We start from the raw sequence: 13498 nt of genomic DNA on the forward strand, positions 1-13498 counted from the left end.
CTCAAACTCTGGAAAATAAGCAGACAACAAAAAAATACATAAATAAATACAGCAGCAGATTGTTTAACCAGGAGTTCAAACACCATAAATATGTAACAGAAATGTTTTAAAAATATTTTTAAAAGTATTCACTTTTTAACATTAGGCTATCATCATCACTGAAAAACAATAATAGTGAATGATGGTCTGAGTACATAATTGATGATAGTTCTCAGATTTCTGTTTCTTTTGAGGATTAGAGTTGTTTATAATTGAGCAATTGGAGTCATCTCTTTGTATCCACGGAGGATTAGTTTCAGGACCCCCATGGTTACCAAAATCAATGAATGTTCAAATCCCTTATAAAAAATAGCATAGTATTTGCATATTCCTATGCATACCTTCCTGTATATTTTCTATTATCTTTAGATTGCTTGTAATACCTGATACAATGCAAATGCAATATGATAGTGGTTATAACTATTGTTTAGAAAATGATGAGGAAAATGTCTATGCATATTCAATAGAGATGCATTTAAAATATTTTTTCTTTTTTATTTTATTGATTTAGAAAAAAACAAATGACAGTGGAATCCATTACAATTCTTATTGCACATATACAGCAAAAATTTTTATATCTCTAGTTGTATATAAAGTATGTTGACACCAATTCATGTCTTCATACATATACTTTGGATAATGATGTCCATCACATTACACCATCCTTGCTACTCCCCTGCCTCCTCCCTTTCCCTCCCACCCCTGTGCCTTATCTAGAGTTTGTCTATTCCTTCCATGCTTCCCCTCCCTATCCCACTATGAATCAGCCTCCTTATATCAGAGAAAACATTCGGCAAGCAATAGTAACAAAAACAGCATGGTATTGGCACCAAAACAGACTGGTAGACCAACAGTACAAAATAGAGGACACAGAGACTAGTCCACAAAATTACAATTATCTTATATTAGGCAAAGGCATCAAAAACATGCATTGGAGAAAAGATAGCCTCTTCAACAAATGGTGCTGGGAAAACTGGAAATCCATATGGAACAAAATGAGATTAAACCCCTATCTCTCACCATGCACAAAACTTAACTCAAAATGGATCCAGGACCTAGGAATTAAACCAGAGACTCTGCATCTAATAAAAGAAAAAGTAGGCCCTAATCTTCATCATGTGAGATTAGGCCCCAACTTCCTTAATAAGACTCCTATAGTGCAAGAATTAAAACCAAGAATCAATAAATGGGGTGGATTCAAACTAAAAAGTTGCTTCTCAGCAAAAGAAACAATCTGTGAGGTGAACAGAGAGCCTACATCCTGGGAGCAAATTTTCACCCCTCACACATCAGATATAGCACTAATCTCTAGGGCATATAAAGAACTCAAAAAGCTAAGCATCAAAAAAAAAATAACCCAATCAATAAAATATTTTTAATCCGTTGAATCTGTGGATATGGAACCCATAGATACAGATAGCTAACTATATATACTGGACATTTCACATCTAATGTTTCTCAGGATTTATCCTGAGATGTTCAATATTTATAACCAATTCCATGGCTCCCCAAATCTTACCACCAGCCCCAATCTTTTTTCTGAACACCAACATTCATAGTCAATAGCCTACTGGATATCTCCACTGGATGTCCATGAATATCTAATAAATAGGTCTATTCTGTATCAAACTACCAGGGTCTCTGGCCTGGACACCTGGACACCTGGCATTGGCCTCCTAATTATTCTTTTGCTTCCTCACCACCCAACAGTCTGCTTTCCACATGATATAGTGTTTCACACACTGGATTTCCCAGGAAATGGACTCAGATGGAGATATGCTTGCAAAAAGTTAATGGGAGGATGCTCTTGGGATCAACACGCCTAGTGAGGGAAGCAAAATTAGGCAGAGTGTAAAGTTGAACTCTGAAGTAATTTTAATAAAAGCTTCCACTGATCCCATAGGGGAGCTCTAGCTCTGAAGCTAGAATAGTCCTTTGTAACCCCTCATTGCACAGTCATTAGAAGTGAATTCCCCCTAGGAAGGGGCATGTCTCTGATTCTTCTATGAGCTCTCAGCCTCCCAACTTCTAGCAGCTGGCAGAATGATTGTATCATTTCTGAAAAGGAGATGCAGACTGCTTGCTACAGTATCCACTACAAAGTGATTCCTGTAAACATTTGATAAACCACATACTGCTCTACTAGAGCCCTTTCAATAAATTGTCTTTGCACTTAAAAAAAAAGCCAAAGCCTTTACAATTGGCCTAAGACTTTGTGCATGATCTGACCTCTGTCTAGCTCTCCAATCTCATTTCCTGTCACTAATGTTCTGTTACTATTGCTTTTGCCACACTAGCCACTATACTATCCCTTTAACAATCCAATCATACCCTCACCTCTGGGCTTTGTGCTTGCTATTTCTTTTGCCTGGAATGTTCTTACCCCAAATAGCATCATGGTTTATTTCCTTATTTTACTTGAGTCTCCATTAATTAAAAGTCACTTTCTCAAGAAGGCCTAACCAGATCACTCAATGTACTGTAGCCATCGTTTTCCACCATCCCACTCTCTATTCCTTTGCTTTATCTACTTTTTCTTGTTAATGCTTCTTTCCACCTAAGAGTATATATTATACTGTATGTTTACTTATTTACTATCTATTAGAATTTAAGTTCTATGAGGGAAGGGAGTTTTTTTTTTCTTCAATTTTGTTCACAACTATATTCCTAGTACCTAGAAAAATGCCTGAAATAGAGTGGTCATTCGATACATATTTGGTGAGTTGTTGTGTAATGGCTATCACTTTTAGGCCATGTAATGGAATAGGCAAAAGGCAATATCCAGAAGATATTGGGGCTAGATTTAGGAGTAAGAACAATAAAAATCTCTCCCAAAAACAAAATATCTAAGCTTTGTAGGAGCAAGTTATTCAGAAAAGTCAGGTTGTAAGTATTTGGCAAAGTGGTTTTCTAAGGCTGACCTAGGGAGTAGTGACAGTGAAGCGAATACTCACAGACTTACAGAAATTCCTATTCGACTTTGAAGCCCATCTCCTACATTTATGAGACCTTTGTCTCACAACGTCTTCCAGAATCAGACTCCTCATCCATAAAATGGAGGTGATGGGAATGATGTCAGGATAAAATGAGATGATGTGCAACATCTTATAAATAACATATTGAACAAAAGGTAATAGTGATAATATAGTTATTTGTTGATTAACAATGGATATATTCTGAGAAATGCATTATTAGGTAATTTTGTTGTTGTGAACATCCTAGAGTGTACTCATACAAACTAAGATGGCTACATTACTAGGTAATATAATCTTATGGGATCACTATCCTATATATGACCAGTGGTTGACTAAAATGTTATTGTGTGGCACATGTGTAATTAATAATGAGCATATAGTACCTAAAGACAGTCTTTATAAGAAGGTCTGCTAAAAGCAGAGTACATCTTGGTTACAGTTCTGTTTTTTCGTGACTTTTTTTGAACTTGACATTTCTGTGTGTGGACCGCATCCTTGATCTGAAAGTTAGATGGTTATAGCAATTACAAGTGTCATGTCCAGATGCCTGTAACATCCACAGGAAGAATAAGATGGCACATTTTACTTCATTTGTTTTTAAAAGTGAGAAGCCCTTTCACACAAGTACCAGTCCACTTCCCAAGAAAACTTCTCCCTCTGGTTATTGACCAGAACTTTGTAACAAACTCAGGCAATGACAAAGAAAATGAAAAAAATCTGTATATGTTCAGTACAGGTACAATTTTTTTTCCAAATATTTTTGATCCATAGTTGGTTGAATCTGTGGATGTGAAACTTGTGGATATGGAAGGTTAACTGTACAGTGGATACCATGGTATGCCACTCAGATCTATCTCCTTACCTTTCAGGATATTAGCGTTGATTTTTGATCCCCAGGGAATTGCCCTTGGCTATTTTTAGACTAACCACAATTGTCTTAGACTAACCAGTGGCACATTTTTGGACTGAGGATGTGATCAGCCTACCTTGCCTGAAGCATAGTAGTGGTTGAAGAGCTGAACAAAAATTAAAGATTCTATTAGGAAGGATGTAGATGTGTGGATCAAGTAATTTGAATACCCAACATTCTGTCTTACCTTGTGACTTCAAAACATATGGCCAATGGGAATGTCCTGTAACTCCCAAGCCTCCCTCTATGAACCCTGTTCCCATATTGCTCCTTTCCATGGCAGGCTTCATCTTTTATATTGTCCTTTGATTAAGCAGTATCTGCAGCATGGAGCTCTTAAAAGGAAGGGGGCTCAAGATACATGGACAGGGGTTGCAGGGACTTGGCAAGAAGGTGCCTATAATACTTAAAGACACACAATTTATGTCTTGGTTTGAATATTTAACGAGAATCTTTTAAAAGATGTTAATTTGAAGACAATTTTGTCCTTGGAATGCTCACAAAATATCTGGATACATAGGCCAAAGGGCCAACAGCCCCAAGGAGCCCTTAGCTCCAGAATAAATTTTATGTATTCAATACCAGCCTTATCCAGTGAAATTAAGACCTAAGAATTTGGTATCACTAGGCAAAGAAAAGGAGATCAAGTAGGAGACAATACAAAGCCAGAGAAAAGGGATTCAGTGGTGAGATTAGGGACTTAAAGTTTGAAGCAGCACTTACTCTTTTCTAAAAAAGCTGGTGGTCCTCTCTGTACAAACCAAAAATCTCCAGAACTTTATCTTAGATTTTCTATAATCCTGGGGTGATTCTAGTATTTAAAAGGCTTCTGATAGCAGGTTGGGGGAAAGAAAGTATAATGCAATGAAACAGCCTAGGAGTAAGACACAGATTTATCAAATCAAGAGCAATAGTGAAACTCCACTCAGCACTTTGCTTTGCAGGGAAGTGTATTTTTTTAAATAAAAAATTTATAGTTGTTGATTAACAGCATGCCTTTATTTGTTTATTTTTTTTTATGCAGTGCTAAGGATAGAACCCAGTGCCTCATACATGCTAGGCAAGTTCTCTGCCACTGAGCTACAGCCCCAGCCTGGGAAGTGGATTTTTAAGGAGAAGAAATTGGTCCAGAATGCTTAAGGAAGAAATGTTAGGGATTAAAGATCTAAAAAAAAAAAAAAGTGAAAGAAGGGGTCAAAGTGATCAGGGCTAGGGTTCAAAAGCTGAAATGTCATCCTGATGGAGTAGTATATGACTTGTCAGTGACTCATCATATGGTCTCAGCAGAAATGACAAGAGCAATTACATCAGAAAGTAGCAGTCTAGGGTAAGTGCAGGATATTTCTAATACAGAAGCTTGGTTTCTAATGTCCAAAAGCTGAAATATCATTAAGATCTGTCACTACAAAAAAAAATTTTAATTCAAATGAGTCCTCCTTGGTTCTTAAAAAAAAGTTAACAGGAAACAAACAAGCAATAACAAAAATCAATCCACTAATATATTTCAGTAGTTGTCTACTCATTCCTCTTGAGTGCAGAATCTCCTAGACTATTCTTTGCTTACAAAGATAACTCCATTATTGAAATAAAGACTGAGAAACAAAAATACCCTACTTTGATGTATGACCTATTTTACTTAATTTGGACCCAAAGTTAAGAAGGAAGTAAAATAATTTTTAATAGAGGTCCAGGAAACAAGATCTTAAAGGGTATATAGTAATACAGAACTAGGTAATTGGGAACAAGCAAAGTTAAAGTTTGAATGCAAGCAGATAAGAGGGCAGGTGAATGTTAGCAGAGTAAAGATGTCTCTTTTTTAGGTACATGCTTCCATAGAAAAACCACAGGCAAAAAGAAGTAAGAAAGATAATTTTTACTGTGGTTCAGTCAGATATAATGATGCCCTAGAGCATTAGTCACTGCTGTTGAGATGTCTCAATAAGTTGAGTGATACAGCAAACACTTTACTATCAATCCTCGAGATTTGGGGTAGCCTTCCCCCATTCCTGTGACTTTGCCTGCTCTCTCCTGTATACACTTTGTCTTCACCACTGTCACAGGAAGGTTTGGAGTCACACCAACTTATGGACCACTGGCAACGCACAGAATGTTTTGACTCAGGAATCAAGCAGTTCCTATGATCTAGGAAACGTCTCTTTAATTTGTTGAATTAATGGTTAATGTTATTTCAAAGAGCAACACTGTTTCCTTTGACTCCAAATCATTTTCTATGCATCTTCTTTCCACTAGGCTATAGCTGGGCAGCTGAAAGAGGGTGAGGACAGAGCAGCAGAGCTGTGACAGGCTCAACACCAGATTTTCAAGTCTTCCTGTATCTTCAAACTTCCTGTATCTTAGCCTGTGGTTAAGACCTCCACAGAGAAGGTCTGTGAAGATGTTGTGATCCTCCTACCAACCTGTTATAATACTTAAAATATATGGTCTCTCCAAAGCCCCCCCAATCATTCTGATGTGCACCTCCAGTTGAGAATCAGTTTTAGATCCATCAATCTACCCAAGAAGGAAACTGCACCCAGCTATTAGTACTGCCTCAACTACAATATAGTCAATAAGGCCAATGATACTATCAAATTTAGTATAAGGAAAAAAAATCATAGTTTTCTGCAAAAGAGACCTTGGAAGTATTCTGTTTGCTAGGTAGGTACAGCAGAATTGTCAATTCAAAATTAAAATGAAAAGCTCAGGAATTTATTTATTTATTTGTTGGAAACACTCTGAAGGCACAGGTACCACAGGAGACAAGGAGGTTGAAAAGATAGATTAAAAACAGTTTCTGATCCAGGGTATTTGGAGAACTGGCTTTTTCTTATGGAGAAACTTATGGGATTTTTTTTTCAGACACTCTCATACTGGTCCTGACTTTGACAACCACAACTCAGATAGTACCCAAGATCTTTTGGTTAGCCAAATTTGACTCCTGTTCAGCTTCTGTTTTCTGGAAGTTTCTCTGGCAGCCTCTCACTCTCAGGTCATTATCTTGAGCAGGACCCAGGGTTTCAGATTCTGTAATGGTGAAGGATTAACCTTGAAGTCCCCTCATTAGACTTGGAATAAGAAGGTAGCCCCCAACCCTCTCTTTTCACACATATGCCACCTCAGAACATTGTAGATCTTTCTAAAGAGTTGTTTTCACAAATCTATCCTTTCAAAACCCTCTCCCCACTCTTTTTATATCCTCAAAACTGGTAACAGGATTCAACAAGGAAACATCTAGGTACTTCCTTTGACATTTCCCATTTTTTGTCTATCTCCAGACTCACCTTGGTAACTGATAACAAATATAACTTGGCACCTCAGTCAAATCATGTGTTTTAACAAGATTGTACAATTGCAATTTCACATGGTAAGTAGGGGATGGGAATTTTTGCATGTGGTTTTGGGAGAACAAATAAAAGGGTCACCTCTCCCAGATGGAAGTCCAGGATATATTTGGTGAATGTCATTCCTTATTCAACTTCTTTTTTTTAATTTTTAAATTTGTTTTAATTAGTTATATATGATAGCAGAATGCACTTTGATACATTATATATAATGGAATATAATTTCTCATTCTTCTGATTATAGATGATGTATTGACTTCTTTTTGATGGACATATTGGCATTAATAATGTGACAACTTTTTTAATACCTTTATTTTATGTATTTATTTTTATGTGGTGCTGAGGATCGAACCTAGCACCCCACATGGACTAGGCAGGTGCTCCACCGCTGAGCCACAACCCCAGCCCAATAATGTGACAACTTTTTAAGGGGACTTCTCAGAAGGGTACATGCTCAAGAAGACACCTCTGTGCCAAGTATGTTTCTTGTTACTTTTTATTTATTTATTTATTTTTTGCAGTGCTGAGGATTGAACCTTGAGCCTTCTCATGCTAAGTGAGTACTCTACCACTCGGCCCCTACATAACATTTTTAAACAGATTCAAAAAACTAAAAGAGTCACAAAGAAAGTTGTGGATTCTTTAATTTCCTCATTAGTTTCCACACTTCCTATAAATTCATGTATGTGAATGTCAGTGTAAAATCAGAAACTCTATATTATTATTTATTAATCCTGGAGTATTTCTTAAATTTCACTTATGCTAAGAATAATCAGCTTCATTTTTCTAAAGGACAGTGTGAAAATGGTCATTTGTGGATTTTAAATACATCCTGATAAAAACCAACCTTGAGTGTCAAGAGGCATGAGTGCTTTGAAATGATGATATCATTTAAAAAGTAGTTCAAATAGGAATTAATGGACTGTGAAACTGTAGTTTTAAATTAATGAGTATACTTAGTTAAAAGCTTTGCACTGATAAAGAATATGAAAGGTCAACTGAAATATAATTACCTTAATAATGAAGTATCTTGCTTATTAATATGTCAATTATTTTCAAAGTTTTTTTAGGGGAATAAGAGCAAGGAATCATGTCACTTAACATCCTCACCATATCATTATAAATCATTTACCAAGTTTTCACACATATGCCACCCATGATGGATCACACAATCAAAATGCATGCATCAACGGGCTTCAGGAAAATTTTGACTAAATGCTTTCAAGCCACAATTATATACCTAATAGTGGATCTTGATTTGGTCTGTCAAAACCTTGAAGGTCATTACCCAAAAATAAAAGAAAAGACAGCAGACATCTGCTCAATCAGCTTTATTTTTAATTACTGAACTGTGTACTGATCTTTGTGTGGAGACATAATGGAGGATACAAAAGAAAGACAAAGACAAGATTCCTACTCTCAAAAAAATTAAAGTCAGCTGGAGACAGTGAACAAGACATCAATGCTTAAGGGTATATACTGAATAGCATTTGAGCTGCACAATACAACATAGTACAGAGTACACCCCCACACGGGACACCATTATCAATGATGGCAGGGGGGGCAAGAGCACAATTGGAGAATTCATCTTGGGAGGTGGGAAAAGCATTGAACCTGTGTTCCAGTCACCCAAATACCAGTGGTTTATTGTGGATCTTGGGCAATTAGTTCCACTTCTGACAACTTTGATTTACTCAGTTCTAAAACAGAAGGTGAAAATTACATGGTCTCTAGGGTTTTCCAACTATAACAATACAGGATTCTAAGGACAAATGCAGAGAACTTGGTAAAGGGAGGATATTATAGGCAGAAAGAAGGACAAGCAGAAAGCCACATAGATGGGCAAAAACTAGCTACGTGCATATGGGCAAGGTATGTAGTGGGAAAGCAAGGACCTTAAACAAATCTATCATTCTAAAGATTCTAAGGGCAATAAACTTGGAAATGGTTGGGGCAGGGGGCTAAGCTAGGTAAGGGATGCTAACCAGGGGCCAACACAAAGAAAGATACACTGTTTCTTGGGGTCTGACTTATTCTCCTGCTCCCCACCTCATTCAGCATTCTTTATGTCTTTGTAGAATTTTATTGCAATCCCTTCCCCAAGCTCATATCCCAAATAGAGTAAGAAGAGGGTGTGGTTACAGATCCTGTTAGGCACGCACAAATAACCCCCTTTTGTAGGCCAAGAAGCCAAGAGCTGCTGCTGAAAAGATGGTTGTCAATCCAATCAGCCTTAGCAGGCCTGGCACAGAGGGCAAGTGTCTCTCCAAGAAGGTCGTGGTAATGGGTCGTGCAGGGACGTCCTGGGTTCAGAAAACATTTGGTATTAGCACAGGGCTTGTGTACTTCATTTCAGAGATTCTACTTCCACCGCTGCTCCAAAAGTGATTCACTCTGCCCAACCTCTAGGCCATTAAAACATGACTCTGCTAAACCACTCACTCCCTCTTCTCCACTTCACATCCATAGGGAGCCATTCTGCAGCCCCCAGCCTGAGATGATCCCCTCTTTTTACATTTTCCTTCAGCATATCTTCTCTGTCATACTCTGTGCTTGTTGGGTCATTATCTGTATTTTCCACCATATGGGGAGCCCTATGAAAGCACTGCTATAACCTTGGTTCAATGGCCAATGCAGAACACATGGGCCATAAATATTTGTTGAGAAAATGCATCATTGGTCCCTGCAGTCCACAATCCCATCTCTAGTAGAAGCACTAGAAAATCACTTTGGAGTATCAGGGTTATTCTCTTTGACTCATAAAGATAGAGAAATGTTTGACCTTTTTGCTTCTTGTCCTCTACAATGTATTTTCTTTCTAATTTTTATGCATTCTTCCTTCTATCCAGGAATACCTCCTGGGGTTTTATTACAAAAAAATAAGTATATTAAAATAAATTTTAATCTAAATATGTTCCATTTTGTTCTATCACTTTGCTCCTCGACTGGAGATAATATACTTTCCTTTCTTTTCTTTCCTCCTGTAGAGATTCATCAGGTCAGATATTTATTCAAAAGACATTTATTAAGTTCTTTGTTTTTTTATTTTTTTAATTTTTTGTTTGTTTTGTGGTGCTGGGGATTGAACCCAGGGCCTCTGCAAGCTAAGCAGATGCTCTACCACTGAGGTATATCTCCAGCTTCCTATTGGTTCTAAATAAGTTTAGAATTATCAGAGGAGTGTCTTCCCCTCATCAAAAAAAATTTTTTTTCTAATAACATGCAATGGGCATGGCAGCTAAAATTAATCAAAGTTCATCTAAACCTCTCACCTCTACCCTAACCCATGATGCCTATTTAAACATTCATGGGGTGAACTACTTAAGAAAGGGCCTATGGATATATATCCATGTGTGTTTTCTTGCAAATAACTGCTTTTAGGAAAGATGGTTGTCAATTCAATCTTTGGATTGACATCTAAATTCATGAAGTAAAATATAGCCTACCACAGACTCCGGTTCTGGCTGCCAGATTTCATCTTCTGGAATTTTCCCTATGGCATGCAGGATCTGAAATGAAAAGAGCACCTTCATGAAGAGAAAACTTTACACCATCCTTCTCCTAATCTGATGTTTGGATATAGAACAAAGTGAATGTCTCCGTCAAAAATATCAAAGTAAAGGCTAGAGCAATCTACTCTTTAAAAGGCTCCAAGAGTTTTACCATAAATTTTATTTTTGTGAACATGTTTTAATGCCAATGAGATCAGAGGAATTGTCAAGGAGGATAAAAATGAATTTTGAATCCTAATAGAAACATGTCTGATTCTATAGTATCAGACTTAGGTTATCTCTCCAGTATAATCCCACAAGCTCTTTTTATTTTGGGTGATATGTTAGATATTCTGGTTATTACTTTTAGGTTAAGGAGTTTCCTTTTACTTGAAACCACCATTAAATTGTTCTTCAGAGGGGGATTATGGGGTGGGGGATGGCCACCAGGATCTCAGACATCTTTGATCTTCTTGTTAGAAGATCATGTGTTGTTTCCTTGCCCACAGCCCACGACAATAGGCCCTACCTCTCGGGCTGCTCTCTCCCCAGCTTCCACAGCCCCCTCCATGTAGCCACTCCAGTGTGTGGCAGTCTCAGTGCCAGCAAAGAAAATCCTGCCCACTGGCTGGCGTAGAACCCTGGAAACAAAAGAAAAGAGGTAAGTGTGCTTACTGTCTGACAGTCAGAGATGAGCTTTCCCACAAAGATCAAGGCTGGTCAGTTTCTTCAGATTCAAAACTTTAAGGAGGATATTGGTAATTTTGGAATAACGTTCATTAGGTTCCCACAGCTTTTGCATCATCTCTGACACAGACAAAAATGGATAAAAGCCAAAGTCTACTCCTGTACCAAGAGCTCACAGTTAAAGGAGAGCTGACATCTATGGAGGCAAAATATGTACTTGCTTCACCTACATGAAGTAGGGACTATAGGAACCCAGCCCCATATGGCTCCCTTCATGGCTCACCATCTCTGGGTAAAGTGACAGGTGCCCCCAATTTCCCACCTGGTTATTCCACCAATGAACTTGATGAATCACTTCCTTTCATTGAGTTCTGGCTTCCCCATATCTTCAAGGGGGCGGTCTGGTGATTTCTAATACTGTTTTGATCAGCAACATAGAACAAATCCATGAGCCTTATGGCTTCATAACTACCATTCATTGAGCACTTTCCTCTGCTGGGGTTGACTATGACTGGACTCTCCTTTCCACCAGTGTTAAATTTCAAGGGTATGCACTAACATATACCCTAATTATTTGAGAGACTGCTTCCTAGAACATAGCCAGCTACAAAGACAAATTAATTTGTTCTAGCTCACAGAGTGTAAGTGGCAGAGCTACATTTGAACCCAAATAATATATACCTGGAATCCAACAGTCTTAGTCAACCGGTTATTCTTCCTCTGTATACTGCATTGATTTTCTTTTTTCTTTTTAATCCCAACGTTTTATTATTTATTTACTTATTCATTTTTATTTATTTTTGTTCTTTTTAGCTTAATTTTCAATCTTTTCAAGAGTTTTATGAATAGCTATTATTATTATCTGTTTGTACACATGAGGAATTTGAGACTGGGAGAAATGTGCAGTGACTCACCAAGAGCTACACTGATAGAAAATAGAGCCAGGGTTTGAACCACATCCCAAAGAAGTCAGTTTCTGTTTTTATCCTATACAATTTTCCTAGTATATCATCACCATTACCATTAACAGAGTGCCCACATGCTATTCAAAGGAATGCAAGTGCCATGACATTTGGCTTGTAAGAGGGTAAGCCTATCGAAACTGAAAATAAATGTCATAAGAGATGCACTGCCCACAAGTCATTATTTGTATTGTATCAGATAAAGAATGTCCAAAGCTCACATTCATGTTGCACTTTAGTGAACACTCTACACCACTGGACTTCTTATCAGAAAAGTGAACAGGCTGGCCTGAATTGATAGATTTTTCTTCACCTGCCCTTATTGCTATCATCAAAAAAGGGAGAGGAAATACAAGAGAAGATATTATAGAATATTGGTAAGCTGATAATGATAACATGAAATAATCAAGAGCTTAGGTGTATTCAGGAAAGGTTTCCTGCAAAAGAAGGTGGATTTTCCCACTCCATGTTCATTAAACTATGCTATATTATTTTACTGCTTGTTCACTTTTTACAGAGGGAACTTATTCCATTTGGAGACTTCTGGGAGGTCTGGCCAAGCCCTAGAGTTAAAGATTAGAAGAGGGACAACCAGCTTAGAGAATTAATCAGACTCACAATCAGAATGGAGAAACGTATAACCCAAGAATTAATTTAAACAGACAAAAGAGTTTCCCTCCACTGTCATGTGGAAATTGTTTTGAGAGAAAAACAAGTTCCACAGCTAGATAAGAAAATTCCTCCCCCTTCTTTTGTAGGTGAGTGATCAGATAGTATATATTCACAAAAAATATATAAAATATCATAAATGAGAGATCCACATTTATTTCTGGTGGCTTATGCGTTTTACTATGTAATTGTTACAATCAGTTTTTATTTGTATTCAGAAGAAAAAAATGCTTAAGAAATGTGTGTTCTGTTCTTTGCAAAGTTGTACCTTGAACTCTGTCTTCTGTCTTCCTTCTGGAAACAGAACACTTACTGTGTCCTTCTTGTGCCCTAAAGATCTGACTCTGCAGTGTCCCAAATGCCACTGCTCTGAAGAGTCAGGGGGTGTCCTGTGGGGAAATAGTCTCTGCTCTGGCTGGAATAT

The 13498-nt window shown here is 37.5% G+C and overlaps 1 protein-coding gene across 1 annotated transcript in view; it reads right to left on the reverse strand.

Moving 5' to 3' along the window:
* Window positions 1-8580: 8580 nt before the first annotated feature.
* Maob (monoamine oxidase B) overlaps window positions 8581-13498 on the reverse strand; it is a 106903-nt gene continuing 101985 nt past the window's right edge. The window contains exons 13-15 of the mRNA XM_077106961.1: window positions 11286-11397; window positions 10712-10774; window positions 8581-9568 (exon numbers count right to left, since the gene is read on the reverse strand). Coding sequence (XP_076963076.1) covers window positions 9416-9568; window positions 10712-10774; window positions 11286-11397 — 328 coding nt within the window. The 3' untranslated portion in view covers window positions 8581-9415. The remainder of the gene's footprint in view (window positions 9569-10711; window positions 10775-11285; window positions 11398-13498) is intronic.

This window comes from Callospermophilus lateralis, chromosome X (genome assembly GCF_048772815.1).
Source record: "Callospermophilus lateralis isolate mCalLat2 chromosome X, mCalLat2.hap1, whole genome shotgun sequence".
Taxonomy (NCBI): domain Eukaryota; kingdom Metazoa; phylum Chordata; class Mammalia; order Rodentia; family Sciuridae; genus Callospermophilus; species Callospermophilus lateralis.